The sequence below is a fragment of the Crotalus tigris genome, unplaced genomic scaffold (assembly GCF_016545835.1).
Source record: "Crotalus tigris isolate CLP2741 ecotype Arizona unplaced genomic scaffold, ASM1654583v1 scf7180000017541.2806704, whole genome shotgun sequence".
NCBI lineage: Eukaryota > Metazoa > Chordata > Lepidosauria > Squamata > Viperidae > Crotalus > Crotalus tigris.
The window spans coordinates 2,380,518-2,399,184 of NW_024096462.1; the positions used below are offsets into that span (position 1 = coordinate 2,380,518).

At 40.0% G+C, this 18,667-nt stretch overlaps 1 protein-coding gene across 8 annotated transcripts in view; it reads left to right on the forward strand.

Moving 5' to 3' along the window:
• Window positions 1-18,667, forward strand: part of CALD1 (caldesmon 1) — a 201,478-nt gene that overhangs the window by 71,080 nt on the left and 111,731 nt on the right. For 5 of the 8 annotated variants that reach the window (XM_039368920.1, XM_039368434.1, XM_039368751.1 and 2 more), the window contains exon 2: window positions 17,929-18,042. In XM_039368920.1, coding sequence (XP_039224854.1) covers window positions 17,972-18,042 — 71 coding nt within the window. In that variant the 5' untranslated portion in view covers window positions 17,929-17,971. Of the gene's footprint in view, window positions 1-16,876; window positions 17,220-17,928; window positions 18,043-18,667 lie in introns of those variants that run through there. The other 3 variants (XM_039368514.1, XM_039368675.1, XM_039368597.1) reach the window with 3 other exon arrangements.

Genomic DNA, 18,667 nt, shown 5'->3' on the forward strand with positions numbered 1-18,667 from the left:
AGAAAGAAAGAAAGATTACTGCTTTTCAAGAAGGAAAAGTGAAGTTCAGGTAGGTACAGTGCAAAGATTAGGAGAATCCATAATCAACTTTGCATCTCAGAGCATCCTGGTTTTGACAGCCCTCTAGCCACTAGTTCACAATATTTTTTATCTAGGGTTCATCTGGGTATTGTAAAGAGCACATTCCAGCAAGAACCTGAAAGAAAGAAAGAAAGAAAGAAAGAAAGAAAGAAAGAAAGAAAGAAAGAAAGGAAGGAAGGAAGGAAGGAAGGAAGGAAGGAAGGAAGGAAGGAAGGAAGGAAAAGAAAGTAAGAAAGAAAGAAAGAAAGAAAGAAAGGAAGAAAGAAAGATTACTGCTCTTCAAGAAGGAAAAGTGAAATTCAGGTAGGTACAGTGCAAAGATTAGGAGAATCCATAATCAACTTTGCATCTCAGAGCATCCTGGTTTTGACAGCCCTCTAGCCACTAGTCCACAATACTTTTTATCTAGGGTTCATCTGGGTATTGTAAAGAGCACATTCCAGCAAGAAATAAAAGGTGTAAAGAGACTGCTTCAAAGCAAATGGCTTGGCTATGGAGATAAAGAACACATTTTTTCCCCCCTGACAAAGTTTGTTTTCCCATGATAGTCTTGTGATCAGCAGTGTGATTCAGAAGCGATAAGCAGTGAACAACATAAAAAGTGTAAACCCCACTCCACTGATGCTTGAAGCTTTGCTTGAGGGAAGCAAAATCTCTTGTCAACTTAATTTCTCAATTTTCAAGCAGAATGAAATTGGGAGCATGCTGAGATGGTGTATTTGGAATACAGCTATATTAAGGTCTGTATTTTTCAATAGTAGTGTTTTATTTATTTATTTATTTACAAATATTTATATGCCGCCCAATCCCAAAGGACTCAGGGCGGCGTACAAGGTTAAAAGCAGTCATAAAAGAATAAGATAATCCAGTCATACTGCGAGTCCAATCATATCCCGGCCCCCCGGGGACATCAGCCCCAGGCCTGCCGGAACAGGAGAGTTTTAACGGCTTTCTTAAAGGCCGGCAGGGTGGGAGTAGTTCGAACCTCGGGGGGAAGTTGATTCCACCAGGTCGGAGCCACCACAGAAAAGGCCCTTCCCCGAGGGCCTGCCAGCCGACATTGTCTGGCCGACGGGACCTGAAGGAGGCCCAATCTATGGGACCTCACCGGTCTCTTGGAGCTGTGCGGCAGAATGCAGTCCTGTAAGTAACCTGGCCCTATGCCATGAAGGACTTTGAAAGTGATAACCAACACCTTGAATTGCGTCCGGAGACCCACAGGAAGCCAGTGCAGTTCGCGGAGGATAGGTGACACATGGGCGTACCTTGGCGCGCCCACAATCGCTCTCGCGGCTGCGTTCTGAACCAACTGCAGTCTCCGAATGCCCTTCAAGGGTAGCCCCATGTAGAGCACGTTACAGTAATCCAGTCTTGAGGTGACAAGGGCATGAGTGACTGTGAGTAAAGCCTCCCGGTCCAAATTACTCATTAGCAGTCTATTTAATTGAGCTTAGTATTTTAAGAAAGCTTGATTTTAGGTATCAAGATCCGGACTCTCTTCTAAATTAAGAAAAAAACCCTCCTCCCTTGCAGATTCTTTTAACCTTTGTGTCTGCCTTGGACTGTGGAGACATTTTTTAAAGATTTCTTTGTGAAAACTGCTTTTTCACTGTCTTTCTCCATCACCCTTCCCATCCATACTCTGCTGGGTCAACAGCTCAATTTTACTCAAGCTGACCTATATCTGAGAGTCATCACACATACACAGACCAGAGAAGACCATAATGGAAGCCTAATAAACCTTGAACAATTAAGTCAGGCTGTTGAATCCCTTTGTAGGGAGGACCTGTGTATAAAATTAATGCAAAGCAAAATACTTGTGCATGTTTGTTCATTTGTATGAAGTGCAAGGTGTTCTAGTTCATGACAGAAAAAAGGTGGTGGGTTAAAAGGGAACTGACCCCTCCTGGTGGTCAGGTTTTGGACAGTTTGATCCCTTTGCTTAGCTGGTGGGACCTAGGAGTAAACTTTTTCTTCTATTTAGGATGGGGGGGGGGGGAGAAACTGCAGTTTATGCATTAGCAATTGTGCAAGTTAGATCAGCGAGGTCCAACTTAATGGTTTAATTCTCCAGGACAGGGGTCTGCAACTTTGACAACTTTAAGATTTGTGGACTTCAGGTCCCAGAATTCTGGCTGAGGAATTCTGGAAGCTGAAGCCCACAAGTCTTAAAGTTGTCAAGGTTGCAGACCCCTGCTCTAGGAGGTCCAAGCTTGCCCAATTGAAAGACCATTTGTACATCTTTCATTCTCACACAATACTGTAACACGAAACATGGGTGCTGCAGCTTCCTTTTGCTCACTGCTATTTCTTGATCTGTTGGCTTTCATTACCCCCGTACAGGTAGTCTTTGACTTACAACCACAACTCAGCCCCAAATTTCTGTTGCTAAGCAAGACAGTGGTTGAGTGAATTTTGCCCCATTTTACCACTTTTCTTGCCACAGCTGTTAAGCGAATCACTGCAGTTGTTAAGTTAGTAACAAGGTTGTTAAGAGAACCCAGCTTCCCCTGTTGACTTTGCTTATGGGAGGTCGCAAAAGGTGATCCCAGGACCCTGGGACATTTCAACCATCATAAATATGAGTCAAGTGCCAAGCATCCACATTTTGATTATGTGGCCACGGGGATGCTGCGCTTGTCATAAGTGTGAAAAAGGGTTATAAGCTCCTTTTTTCAGTGTCGTTATTAACTTCAAATGGTCACTAAACAACCGTTTGTAAGTCAAGGATTGCCTGTATCTTGTTGACCCTTTTTGGAAAGTGAACGCTGCTGGAGAACATGATCCTTCTTCGGCTTGATCCAGCCTAGTTCTTACATGTATCTTCAGCTGATGAGGAGCCTTGCTCTACTCTTCTTTTGGACTACAATTTTGTTTGACCGTGAATTCTTATTTTTCCCTCTTGGAGAAACTTCTACCTTCTCTGTGGTCTGAAGTGGAACAATCCAGGCACAACTAATCTGTTGTTTATGTGAGGTTGGCCTTGGTTCCTTATAAAACCATCAATCAACACTCTCTTATTTCTCTCACTATAAAAGAATGATGGCAAGCTGAATGGTGTGGCTTGCTCATATTCTCGAGCTAGCTTAAAGCAGTGTGCAAGCATTTCAAGAATTCCAGGATGCTATTTTTGCATCATTCCCAATCTTGAAGCTATGGAAATAAATTCCATTACCAGGAATTCAGGAGCCCTGAGGTATGGAAAAAATCGAGAGATGCCAGGGGAATTTCTTTCACATCATCCTTCCCTCTTTTTCTTCTTCTGTGGAACTAGAAAATAATTCTCTGGCTATGTGAAAAGGAAAAGGAAGCTTCTGTTCAGAAATATTCTGTTTTAACACAGTTCTCAAATCTGCCAGCTGGCTCAGCATTAAACTACTGTTTCACCCACACCTTTTGGAACTGGAATCGATATTAAATGAGATTAAATTTTATATAGGACGATATTGGCAAGCCGAAACATACCTTTAATAATTGCCCTCAAAGTATTTAGTCATTTCCAGAGTCAACTTTGTCTGCTTTAACATTTTGTAAGATGTGAAACAGGAACCACGCATCCTCAGAACAGTACGAAAATATCCACCTTTGAATATTTGGGAGGATCTGTTCTAATTGGCAGCTGAGGATTGCTTTCAATTTGTTGTGCTTTGGTTTTTTTAAAAGAAAAAAAATACATGTTAGGGAAATGGAGTATGCAATACTTACATGATGGAAACATGAAAATTGTAGAGGCATGCATTCAAGTCAAATGTGTGCATTTTTGTAGCTTAAAGAAAGTGGGACAATATGAATTAGGCAGAACCAATTAAAAACAATAAATAGACAGATATATTGGTAGTCTTCGACTTATGACTAATAAAGCCTGAAAGTAAGGTTGTTGTGGTTGTAAGGTAAAGAATCACAGGTCCAGATTTGAAGTGACAACCTGTTTTTATGACAGGCATTAAGCAAACACCATAGTCATTAAGCAAATCCATTTTCCCCACTGAGTATTTTTTTTTTTTACTAAAAACCAGAATTAAATAATAGAAACTGGCAAAAAAAAAAAAAGTCGCACATTGTGGTCACGTGTTTGTGGAATGCGGCAGCATAAAGGTGAGCCAGTCGCAAAGCACCCGAAATGTGATCACACGATTCCTTATTTTAGCACAATGTTTCTCAACTTTGGCAATGTTGCTCAACCTTTTCAACCTTGGCAATATAAGACATGGGGACTCAACTCCCAGAAATCTCCAGCCAAGCTGGCCACAGCTGTGAATTCTGGGTGCTGAAACCCACTGAGGCTGAGATATGGTATAACTGGATTCAAACTTCAGCCTAATCTGCAATATCATTTGTTTGTGGCTTAGCATATTATGGAGACCTTGTTCTACATATTGTGCAGACCCGGACATCGTAGTTTATTCAGTAAATCATAATTAAGAGATAGCTTACCATGACGCAATTGACGGTTTAGAATACAAGAGAAACCCTTCTCTTTGTGTGTTTTGAATTTAATTACTGGCATAAGGATCAATTTATTCAATTGTTTTATTTTCAATTAATAAACTCTAGTTTTTACAGAGTTTTCTGAAATGCTCTAGTTACTGTATAGTTTTTTCTTGTTTTTATGCCTGCATGTGAACGTATTGTTATATTATTAGTTTGGGCAGATGAATCACATTTAGGCATTGGTTATTAATCACAAAGACAGCAAAATGATCAAATGTGTATCATGACATCACAACAACGGGCCAATATATAGGGTTTTATATATTGATATAGCTGTGCTACCGGTATATACTTAGATTAAAGTAATACCTTTTCAGAAATGTAAACAGTCTAATGAATGTAAGAATCTAATAAAGTATGATGTTATACGTTGTCTAAGTCAGAGGTTCCTCAACCTTTTGGGCGCCAGGGACCGGTTCCGTGGAGAGAAGTTTTTCCACAGACCAGAGGTTGCGTAGTTTTGTGTGCTGCCTGCATCTTGTGATGAGACTTTGCTTGTTTGTGTGGCCCGGTTGCTGGCGCGCTGCGGTCCGGTACTGGTCCATGGACTGGGGGTAGGGGACCCCTGGTCTAAGTGAAACAAATATATTATTTTTAATTTATATATCCCAATCTGTTAATCTAATTTTTGCAGATATATTATTTATTAGCTCTGGATTCTTGGCCACTCCCAGATATTTTTCAACGATGCATCCATGTAGAACTTTTATAGAGCTGAATGAGGCATATATTGTTTTAAAATTTCGCCTATCATTAGAAGGTCTTGAAAGACTTAAAGATGCACTGTGAGAAAAATGAAGGGAAGGGCTAAATGAAAACAAAACTGTACATTCACATGACTTAATATGTTTGTTTTGCTTGGAGTCCCAAATGAACTGTTCTGTTTGGAAAGAAGCAAGGTTTTTCACTGATTTTTTTTTTTTTTAAAAGACTGATGAAGAAGTTCAGTATTTGCAGTGAAGATCGAAACGCTGCCAAGTTTCCACTCAGGGTGCAGATGTGGTTATTTAAAAGGAACACCAAAGGAGAAATTGCTGAATCAAGATACGTCTTATATAGATTCCTAACCACACAAAGAAATATAAAAAACATTTGCTCTTTGCTTCCATCTAGTCATCATTCTGATTCTTGCAAGCCTGATCTGTTGGTGTATTTACACAGATTTGTAGCGTGGAATGAGGTGGTTGTGCATAACATAACTGCTAAGTCTGTTAAAACTGAAGATTTCTCTTCTCTTCCTAATTGTTGCTTGGTTACTGCATCTTATTCTGTCTGAGACAATGTAGGTGGCTTGAAGAAAGGGTAGCACATGACACTTCTTGTCCATTGGTGACAAAAAAGCAGATGGTGATAGTGATGAGCAGGGAAATGAGGACTGATGACATTGTTGGTGAGAAGGATAAGATATGGAAGGAGAAGGGCTTAGACACGAGACTTTGCAATTGGTATTGCTAAAGAGAGGATCTTTAACTACTGTTCGGAGCTCAATGGTTGAAAACTGAGAATTTCTGTCTCACCTTCTCTACTACTTATATGTATGAGACAATATATGCAAATTAACATATACTTGTAACATATGAGAGCCAGTTTGGTCTAGTGGTTAAGACAATAAGCTAGATAGCAGGAGACTGTGAGTTCAACTCAGTGGTGGGATGCAGCTGGTTCTCACCACTTTGGCAGAACCGGTAGCTAATATTTTGTTGCCCAGGCCCAGAATGGACTTCTGGAAGTGGCATCCACACAGAGAACTGGTTGTTCACATATTTGAATCCCAACACTGGTTCAAGTCCCACCTTAGCCATGAAAATTAACTGGGTGTCCTTGGGCCAGTTTCTCTTTATCAGCCCAACCCATCTCATACCTTGTTGTGGGGAAAGGAGGAAGAGGAAGAACATGTATTGGAGATGTTTGCCACCCTGAGTTATTTGTAAGATAAAATAACATTGTCATTTTTTTCTGTGAACACACTGGCATACATTAAAAAATGAAATTCTGATGCCCACTCTCAAAAGAATACACACACACATACACACACACACACACACACACACCCATATCCATACATACACCTATGGTATATATATAGCTGCCTAACATGCACACAGCCCAGGTTCGAATCTCAGAAGGGTATATCTGGCTGAAGAGAGTTAAGAAGCTCGAAATAGCTATTCCAGTTTTCCCTTTATTCTTTGTTGGCAATCTAATATATATATATATATATACACAATATATATATATATATATATATATATATATATATATATATATATATATATATATATATATATATATATATATATATATATATTCAAAGTGAACTGTAATATGTGTGTGTATATGTGTGTGTGTATATATATGTGTGTGTATACACATATCACAGTCCACTTTGAATAGATAGCAGAAAAAAAGAGTCCTGAGAGTTAACAAAGTTGATACTATATAGTACAAAGCTATTACAGAATCTAGTTGTTTTGATTCGGATACTGTGAAGCCTCCTCCCACAAGGTAACAAAGGAAATTGGTCATGGAGAGGATGTGTAGCATCCCAGACAATACTGCAGACCCTGGTCCAGCATCGCGTATATGCTAGGTCCTGGATAGAAGGAAGTGAACTTCTAATGGTCTTTTCTGCTGTCCTCATCACTTTCTCATAGCCTTCCTGTCTGAGACAGTAATACCTCCAAACCACACAGTAATGTAATATGACAGGTTGCTTTCAATCGCCCCTCTATGGAAAGTATTAAGGGCAGGAGAAGGAAGATGTGCCCTTCTCATACGACACAGAAAATGCAGGCGTAACTGTGCCCTCTTCACCAGTATCTCACTGTTGAGCGACACAAAATAAAAAAAGAATAAATGTAGGATATCAACAAATAATAAACATGCACCAGTTGTGAACGAACCATTAGCAAAGATGGAATCTGGACTCGCACTCTTTTTTCTCAGTTCCTGCAAGAAGAATTGCCCCTGTTTACAGCTGGTTTAAACTAGAGCCAATGCTCCTCCTCTGCAGAACTTTTCCAAACATCTCTGAAAAGATTTTGATAGAAAACAGATTTATTTGTTTTCCTTTAAGACAGACTAAGAACCTCATTCTTTTAGATACTGCAGAAGAATGCTTGACATGTGGTTAGATTAGGGTGCCAGTTTAAACAACTTATGCTCAAGTCAGAGTTGTCTTAGTTTGCTTCATTTTTTAGATGAAGGGCGGAAGGGGGGATTTATTCTTTCTTCTTCCTTGGGTTGCTTGCTTGTGGTCTAACAGATGCTATTGCACACAAATAAAGCATTGCATTATATATACACAAGGGTCAGAATGCACAGTTTGCTCTCAGAATGAGCTGTTCCATATCCTAAATGATGTCTTTAAGAACAGAGCGATCCGGTTCAAGTTGTCTCTCCAAGGTAACCAGGGTGGGCCATTCCACAGATAACTTCAGGCTGTCTCTTTTATAAACCTTTGTCCTTCCTAGGCAGATTTCTGAAGATAATTTATTCATCCGCTCTGGGCTATGGGCCCCTTTCAGATAGCTTCCAAGGATAAACCCATGCGGAACTTCTATAGAGCTGAATGAGGCATATATTGATTTAACATTTTGCCTATCATTAGACAATCTCATCATAGATCCTCAACATCAATATGATTTAGTTTAGTTGTAGACCTGTATTAAGTAGAGTGCTCGGCGAATATATATTAAGTTATAATGTAAACACTAACACAGGGGCCTGCAACCTTGAAAACTTTAAGACTTGTGGACTTCAGCTTCCAGAATTCCTCAGCCAGCATAGCTGGCTGAAGAATTCTGGGAGCTGAAGTCCACAAGTCTTAAAGTTGGCTGAGGAATTCTGGGAGCTGAAGTCCACAGGTCTTAAAGTTGGCTGAGGAATTCTGGGAGCTGAAGTCCACAGGTCTTAAACTTGGCTGAGGAATTCTGGGAGCTGAAGTCCACAGGTCTTAAAGTTGGCTGAGGAATTCTGGGAGCTGAAGTCCACAGGTCTTAAAGTTGGCTCAGGAATTTTGGGAGCTGAAGTCCACAGGTCTTAAAGTTGGCTGAGGAATTCTGGGAGCTGACGTCCACAAATCTTAAATTTGCCTGAGGAATTCTGAAAGCTGAAGTCCACAAGTCTTCAAGTTGTCAAGATTGCAGATCCCTGCACTAACATTATATTAAATACGATTACTTATAAAATTAGGGGTCCTTGATGATCTCTGAGCTTGGTTGTTTTCTTGCAGACGTTTTATTACCCAAACTAGGTGATATCATTAATGCTAATAAGGAGTGGGGTTTGCTCTCTGGTTATATTCTAATGGCTTGCCCTGTCAGTGTTGGTGGGGGTGATCTTAGAGGTTATTTGGTTGGGCTGTTTCCTGTTGGCTTGTTTGGAAGTTCCTTGATTGGGGTATTGTTTATTTGACTGCTGGTCTGATGTTAATCTTGGAATTAATTTATGCTCAAATGGATGCTGATTGCTGATGGGAAGCTGCTTTGGTCTTTTTGTTGGTCCTTGGTCAACAAAAAGAGCAAAGCACTTCCCCACCAGTTATCCCTACCATGGTGGCACAGTGGTTAGAATGCAGTATTGCAGGCTAATTCTGACGATGGTCAGCAGTTTGATCCTGACTGGCTCAAGGTTGACTCAGCTTTCCACCCATCCGAGATTGGAAAAATGAGGGTCCAGATTGTTGGGGGCAATATGCTGACTCTGCAAACTGCTTAGAGAGGGCAGTAAAGCACTATGAAGCGGTATACAGTGTGTTTGCTTTTGCTATTGCTATTCTGTATTCTGTATAATATATAATCAACTATTAAAAGCAGCAAACAATTTGCAGAAAACATAAAAATGACCAACCTAACCAATAGCATGAAAATAAATTACATTGACAGGCTTAACTTCTTTATGATTACACTGACAAACAAATCACTGGAATGCATACGAATTTGCCTGCAAAGGGGCAATAATCAAAGGCTGTGCAGAATTAAATTAAAAGTGAATTACTAATCTAGCAAACAGTGTAAACTTTATACAGTTTTTCATATGGCACTGCATACTACAGACAGATAAACAATCTGGAAAACAATGCCTTATTGACCATAAAGGAGTCGAGCCCATGGGTAAGATATGTTGATGGCATATTTGTGCTTTGGGATAACAGTGAAGATGTAGAGGAGTTCCTATAGCACTTGAATCAACAAAATCCAGCAATAAAGTTCACAGTGAACAAAGAACAAAACGATGGCCTGCCTTTCCTGGATGTCCTCATTATCAAAGAAAAAAGGAAGCTAAAATCTATTATCTATGAGTTCATACCTCCTGATACTTCAGCTGCCGCTCAAATCATGCAGAAACAGCTAAGACTGGTGTTGAGTCCTTGGCTAATGGCAATGACAACGCGAGACATTCTTGATGTTCAGTAACCTTCTTTATTTCTCTTCAGCAGCCCCGTTACAACTCAAGGCAGCACGGACTTCTCAGCCTCTCTTAAGGACCTTTTTCCCCAGGCCAAAAGGCAACATTTAGGCGTGCGAAGCGCCTCGCGCATGTGCGCGAGCGCTGGCGCCAACCAGTCTGGTCCCGGGCAACTTGCAGCTGCCCGGGACCGTTGCAATGTCCCGAGCCTGCCCTTTTGCAGGCTCAGGACATAACAACTGGAATCTGAGGAGGCATGAAGCTAAGACAGATATAACGTGGGTCAGGATGGAAGATAAGTTATAAGAAAATAAAAATGTAAAGGAAGCCTTCAGGAAAAACAACAATCCCTGAAGGACAATTTAGTCTGAGAAGGAAAATACAAGAACCAGATGCTAAATATGCAGAGGTTCCAGAGAATTTGCCAAAAATGCACTATTTGCCTAGTAGAAATACTAGGCAAAATACAAGTTGAAAATGCCTGAATAAAGTAGTTCCCCCCAAAGACTGAAGGAATTGCAACAAGATACCATCTATGAAATCCTCATATCACCCTATAAAGGAAAGCAGACACAGGAGAAAGAGTTGGGATGAATGACCAGGTTAGCAAAACATCAGAATCGTTAGAAAATCAAAGGACCAAAAAAAAAAAAAAAAAAAAAAAATTGGAGTTGCGGAACAATACGTTAAACAGCTGCTTCAGACCACACTGGGGAAACATGAAAATCATAGCCTTTGAAGCCAATAAATACAAAAGGAAGATTTGAGAAATAATTGAAAGGGAAAGTGTTAGCCCTGAAAACTTTGGAGAAAAAGCCTTGAACCTGGAAAGGCATGGGATGCAGAATTCCTTAGATGATTCAAGAATCTACCATAGGACACCGTCCCAAGGGTGCTTTTTCAAGAGGCAGCTGCACTTTCTTGTTTTTCTCTGAAGACGTTTCGCTTCTCATCCAAGAAGCTTCTTCAGCTCTGAGCAACACCTGGACAACAAGCCAATTGTCATCATTAGACAAGTATAGAAAATGTCAGTTGACTATAGACAGGACACATGAGTGGGTCTTCGTTGAGTTGGCCTGTGGACTGAGATGCTCAGTCATCAAGGTCATGTTGTCCCAAAGGTACTTTTTCAAGAGGCAACTGGGCTTTCTTGTTTTTTTTTGAAGACATTTCGCTTCTCAGCCTTGGCAAAAATTTTTATAGAAGGAAGTATAATTTTTTCTTTTGGTCTCTTCATTAGAATTGTTGCATGCTAAGTCCTTAGATAAGTAACTCAAAGATTACTAAAGCACCTACTTTTTCCTATGAGCATTGTCTTGGTATCCAACGGTGATAGATGTGGATCTAGCTTGGCAAATTCAAGTTCCAAAAATGGATCACATTCTGTAAGTTTGTGGCTAGCTTGAGATTTCTTCTTAAAAAGCATATTTTCACTTTTGGGATGCCATAGCACAGTGGTTCTCAACCTGTGGGTCGGGACCCCATTTGGGGTCGAACGACCATTTTACGGGGATCGCCAAACAAGGCTGTCTGCCATTTTTTCCCCCTTTTCTTTGGCCACGCCCCTGGCACCCGGTGATGTATAAGTGGTTGGGGGTCACCACAACATGGGGAACTGTATTATGGGGTTGCGGCATTAGAAAGGTTGAGAACCACTGCCATAGCACTCTTAAAACTGTAATATGTCTCAATTAAGATTTAATAGCATTTATAGTTAAACCTTACTTGATTTCTAACTTTCTACAGCAGGTTATTAACACATCTGTGACTTGCAACATTAAAAATGTCATGTTAATTCTTAGTCCTCACACAATCTGATTTCTGATGAAATACATCCTTGTCAGTTCCTTTTTCATCCAGGCCTTTTCTGTTAATACAATTATTCTTTCAGGTCTAGTGCCTTGCTTTGGCTATTTAAATTGGATTTATGACTTCAGTCCAATCAGCCTCAACGGATTGGATAATTTCACTTGGAAGTCTGATTTCTGAAATGATGCTCTATCAACTGTATTATTATTTTCTATTTCAGAAGGGTTAGTTTGCAGCAACGAAATATAGGTAATTCTTGACCTATGACCACAATTGGGACTGGAATTTGGTTGCTAAGTAATGCTGTTATTAAGTGAGTCATGCCCAATTATACATTCTTTCTTTGCTGTAATCATTAAGCAAATCACATGGTTGTTAAGCTGAGGTTGCAAATAGTGATCACGCTGGGATACATACTGGTTGCCAAGTACCTGAATTTGGATGCTGTAACAGTCATAAGTGAGAGGACCGGTCCTATGTCATTTTTGTAACCTTCAATGGTCATTAAAAATGATCATAAGTTGAGGACCAACTGTAAGGATGACTGGGATGATTCTGGAGGACCTTTGGCAGTGAATTGGTGCTAGGATGATAAATGGCTACAATGGGAATGACTGAAGTAGGCCTGAAGCGGATGGCTGTTAGTAAGCTGGAACACACCTTAACCTGGATTTGTTTGATGACTGTATGTCTTAGCCGGGCAGTTCCTGAATACCTATTTGAAGAGATAGATCTGGAAGCCTAAATGAGATGATAGAGCTAGAGCTAGAGACAGAGACAGAGAGATAAAGATAGAGAAAGACAGAGGCAGAGATAGAGAAATAAAGATAAAGATAGAGACAGAGATAGAGAAATAGAGATAGAGATAGAGATAGATAGATAGATAGATAGATAGATAGATAGATAGATAGATAGATAGATAGATAGATAGATAGATAGATAGATAGATGGGGGGGGGATATTCTGCATAGCTGCTCTTTAATTGTTCTGTTGGGGTATCCCTACTCATCCAGGCAGACAGTTAAGCCAATCCACAGGAACTTAAGTTTTGTCTCTAACAAACCTACTTTTAGACCAACAAAGAATAATCTGGAAAGACAGTATATATGTTTGGGGCTAAAGACCAGTGCTACACCAGAGTCTGTCCTTGACCAGGCCCCACAGGTGGGCCTAGCTGGCAGGAAAAAAAACACAAAATAGCCCAATGACCTCTGACTCCTATTGGAGTCAACCAACTATGGGTCCTAGTAGATGCAGCATAACCAGGAATTAGGGACTGTGGAAACAATACAGTGAATGCATTCAAGACTGAACATTTTTGCTCCATTGCCAAAATGCCAGACAGCACTGGGGGGGGGGGGGAAGGAAAGAGAACAATACAGCCTTTAAAGTGATTAATTGCTATATTTTGTATATGATGTCATTGAGACGTTCTACCAAAAAAAAGTATTCCATGGCAAAACATAATGTCAAGCAGGAATTGCCAGAGATCCTAAACATCTTAATAGGCAAGACTAGTGGTCCCTCACCAGGGACTTGTTCCGTGGAAAGAGGTTTTTCCATGGACCGGAGGAGGTGTGGTTTCACATGCTGCCTGCATCCACTGGATGGGACTTTGCTTGTTTGCGTGGCCCAGTTTATGGCATGCCACGGACTGGTGCCAGTCCATGAACCAGGGGTTGGGGACCACTTATTTCTTATCACCAGTTTGATACAATAGAACCATGTTTGATATAGCATGGTAATTGATGAATGAAAGCTTTTTCAAAGGATATAACAATAGCACTTAGACTTATATACCGCTTCACAGTGCTTTACAGCTCTCTCTAAGCAGTTTACAGAGTCAGCATATGGCCCCCAACAATCTGTGTCCTCATTTTACCAACTTTGGGAGGATGGAAGACTGAGTTCACCTTGAGCTGCAGAGGATTGAACTCCTGGCAGTGAGCTGAATTAGCCTCCAACACCACATTCTAACCACCATCTCCAGCTGATCATTTGGATTTTACTAGGGACAAGATTGGGGTTGTAACAAAATAGAAAAAAAAAATGTATGATTGAGATGTCATAATGTAAAAGCTTTATAGGAAACTTTGTTTGGGATGACAGCATGTATTTTTTTAAAAATAAAATGAAATAATATTAACTAACAAACATTAGATCCTTTCTTACAATTTTGGGGTGCAATGATAAGCAGTGGTTGTCCCAAAACTACTTCAGAGGTCTAGATATGACCTATAATGAATAGATTTTGCTCCTGGTAATTACAGTCAATGTTAGTTTTCAAATTGTCCCTGGATCTTCATTAGGGACCAGTTAAACATATCACTCTCAGTAAGCCATGAGTTTTGTTGTAAAAATGAGCCGTGATATGGTAAGCAGTAAACTATAATATAAAAAAACACAATGGTTGGTTTCACACAACTTCCATACCGGGACTGCAAAAATTCAGATGAGCACTAGGTGTCAATAGATAACTAAGAGCTTTGTGTATCTCATCCGCCATCTTAGGACCATCCAAATTGTTGCAGCCCAGGTATTATACTCTTAATTCTACAGTAAACCAAACCTGATTATTTATGATTAGCATGATATACTATAAGTTTGTACTGGGCTGAAGGCCGTTATGAAATATTACTATTGTATTATATTCACTCCCTTGGTGTGGGGGAAATTCTCTATCCCATTTTATCCCCATGACAAAACATTGATGAGGTAGATCAGTGTTTCCCAAACTTGACAATTTTAAGGCATGTGGACTTCAACTCCCAGAATTCAGGAAGTCCTCATGCCTTAAAATTGTCAGGTTTGGGAAACATTGAGGTAGATCAAGCACAGAGAAAGGAAGTAGCCAAAAATCACCTAATGGTCATCAGGAATGGTTGCACTGCATACTCTACATGTTCTTCAGAAGGTTTGTAGGGATCTCTGGCTCCTGTAGTCCCAGGTACATTTATACATGCCTGTTTAGCGGTGTTAACGCCTTGTAGCATGTCCATAACTTTTTCTGAAGTGGGTCTAGGCCAGGGGTAGGCAACCTTGGCTCTTTTATGACTCGTGGACTTCAACTCCCAGAATTCCTGAGGCCGGCTGGCTCAGGAATTCTGGGAGTTGAAGTCCATGAATTATAAAAGAGCCAAGGTTACCTACCGCTGGTCTAGGCTAACATGTTTTGCTGCTATGGCCACAACATGTGGGCCTTAACTATTTGCAGTTGATGTTCAATTCAAAAAAGTAGAAGGGAACAACTAGTAGAAGGTTGACAACTTCACAGATGACAACCCTCAGGTGAGGAGTATCCAGATGGGAAAGCCCCAATTTATAAGGTCCACTTCTTTGTGTCAATAATTGTTCAGTTGAATATGATCCTTTAATCGGGTTTCAAGCTCGTTCTAAAAGTATGCATTTTATTAAACAAAAGAATAAATACCTTGAGAGGAGTTGAGTAAGAGCAGGAAACAATTATTGTAAGAGTTGTCTTGCTTCAAAGGATGTGTTCAGGTGGAGGCTAGACAGCCATCTTTAATTTGCATTCTTGTGTTGACCCAAAGGGTTGGACTTGGTGTCCTCCAATTGTAGTATTCGGCGATTCTTACTCCTTGTCCCACCACCTGTGGGCCGATATAATTTCTTCGTCATGAAAACAGGCATTAAAGTCAGATTTTATTGGTTAAATGTATATGTCTGTCCATCTCACAAAAATAGGCACCTTACAACAAGACACAAACAATAAATGTATTTAAAAAGCTGTCATTATTAAAAAGCTTTTAAAAATCATAAGGCATACAGGAGATTTAATATTAATAATGGAACCACCTCAAGGTTTCCTCAGTCTCCTGGGATCTCCAGGCCTGATGACATAGCCAGGCCTTGAGGGACTTCCAGAAAATAAGTAAAGATATGCTAACTTCACTTAGGTATGTATGTGGAGAATATGTTGTATAAAGGTGGGCACTCCAGATGCCCAGTGCGATGTTGTACAGGTAGTCCTCGACTTACAACCACAATTGAGCCCAATATTTCTGCTGCTAAGTGAAACAGTTAAGTGAATTTTGCCCCATTTATGACCTTCTTGCCATAGTTGTTAAGTGAATCACTGCAGTTGTTAAGTTGGTAACATGTTGTTAAGTGAATCTGACTTCTCCATTGATTTTGCTTGTCAGGGTACAAAAAGTGATCATGTGGCCCCAGGGACACCGCAGCTGTGATAAACATGAGTCACGTGATCCTGGGGAGGCTGCAATGATCCTACGTATGAGAAGCAGTCATGTCACTTTTTTCAGTGCTGTTGTAACTCCGAATGGTCACTAAATGAGCGGTTGTTAAGTCCAGGATTACCTGTATATGTTTTTATATACATATACAATAATGCTATATTGTACTACTGTGCTTAAGTATTAAGGATCAGCAATGATTATATCATTCTCCTCCACCCCACTGCCTTCTCCCGAGTAATCCTATGAGACCGAATACAGGTAATCATCAACTTATTACCACAATTGAGCCCAAGACTGTGGTTTAATGAGTTTTGCCCAATTTTATGACCTTCCTTGCCATAGCTCTTAAGTGAATCACTGCAGGTGTTAAGGTAGTCACATGGTTGTTAAGTGACTTTGACTTCCCTTTTGACTTTGCTTGTCAGAAGCTCACATGACCTGGGACACGACAACCATCATAAATACATGCCAATTGCAAGTATCTGAATTCTGATCACGTGACCACAGGGAAGCTGCAACTCTCATGTGAGAAACAGTCATAACTCACTTTTTTCAGTAACTTTGGACATTTAAATGAATGGTTGTAAGTCGAGGACTACCTATACCACACAACACACACAACACAGAGAGAGAGAGAGAGAGAGAGAGAGAGAGAGAGAGAGAGAGAGAGAGAGAGAGAGATCCCTTAATAATCAGCAAACAAGTGCTCATTAACGCAGGATCCTTTTTGCTTCTTTAGACTAGCAGTGTGTGTTTATCTCACGTTTGCCCAGTTTAAATTCACTGTAAAAAAAAAAAAAGCCTGAATTTGGACTGCCATAAAGATTTGGAAATTTTGAAAGAAGGAGGGGAAAGTTACTTAAAAAAAAAAAAAAGGGGAAGAAAGAAAAAGCACCCTGAGAGCGGAGTCTAGGCTAGAATTCCAAAGGAAGTTGAGGGCCTCCAGCTCAACACAGGAAACGCTCTTGGAGCAGGCCTTAAATGCTAGATTCCAGGCAGAGTTTAACTAACCACTGACAGCTCTGTAAACAAAGCCGGGACAAAAAGAGAACAGCTTTCCCTTTTCTGGTAGTCATTTTTAGTTGGGGGGGCCTGCAGGAGAATTCTCCTATATTTGTCTCGATAGGATATAAACCAAAGCCTGAAAGGGTTTTGCGCATAAAGGAACTATAACGGAGCAAATATTTTATGGAGTAAACCTACAAGAAGAAGGTAGGTGCAGATTTAAATTGCAGATGCTTCAATCTGTCCAATTCTTTTTTCCCCCCACTGCTTCCTGCATCTCAAGTGTCGGTTTTAATTTTTTTTTAAAGGAGGATTTAGAGCAACATTTCTAAGGAGGGTATTTTTAACCATTAGCTTCTTTTCTTTTGTTCCTACTGACAGCGGAATTTTCATTTTTAACCTTTCCAAAAAGCATGCTTTTAGCTTTGTGATTAGCAAAGAAAGTAGCATTAAAGTGAAAGATAATATTTTGTTGCTGGAAAACTGTTTTTGACCATTAACAAATTCTTTTCTGACTGTTGCGCATCTGCAATGGTGCAAACCTGAGGCTACAATGAAATAGCCTCCTTTGTGTTTCCAGTTATCAAAATAGCAAATTTGCACATCTCACTTAAAACTGTTATTATTATTTTGCTAAACATTTATAGCAGGAGGACGACATCAGTAAGCATAAATAGCTCTTTTAAGACATTCATCAAACGTAAAATGTTACAACTTTGTTTTAATTTCCAGCAAGGAAGCTGACTTCCAAACAGAAACTTGCTAAACATTTAATAAAATGTTTGGTGCTTCTAGAGAATCGTTTTAACTGTGGATGCGAACATGACTATACTTGGGTATGATTCTGTTAATAGGAGGCTTCATATCCATGTCTGATTCTGACTTTTTTTCCCCCTCTTTCTCTCTCTTTCTCAAGTTCAGTCTGGTTTGGAGGATTTATCTGAACTTGAATATATATCATGGACGACTTTGAACGTCGCAGAGAGCTTAGGAGACAAAAACGGGAGGAAATGCGCCAGGAAACAGAGAGGTGAGTAACTTTTGAGACTCAGCCATGGCCTGCTTTTTTTTTTTTCTTCACTTTTTTAAAGTGTTGCCTTTGAAACTTCATCCACTTAATAATTTGGGTGCAAATCAACGTATTGCATGGTCCAGATGTTTGCAAAAAAACCATTAACAGCTCCTCTCTGTGAAGGCTTTCTGCAAATTCTGTGTGGCCTCAGTTGTGCCTTCCGAGAAAATTCCTGAACTAGAAAAGGTGAAAGGAGGCAGATATGGAGCTTGTTTGGTGACCAGGAGGAGCTGGTAATAGCCAAGTTCAAAGTGTCTGACAACTATTATGTAGATTTGATTGTGTTGGACAGCCTGAGATGAAATTATAGGATGTTTGAATAGAGGCAGGCTTTGAATATTTTAAACGTGTTCCAATATTGATTATGCATCAGTAAATATCATTCACTTATTATTAATGCAGACAATGTCTGATATTACTATAGTCTCTCAGATTTAGTTCCATAGAACCAAGCATTGCTTGTTTGGCTGGTGTTTGGTTTTTTGTAATGGAAATCAAAATCGGGGTCTAACAGATTAGATGTAGGACAAACCAGCAGAGGATCTTGAGGAAGCCCCCGGCCTAGAGGATATCTGTTTGATGA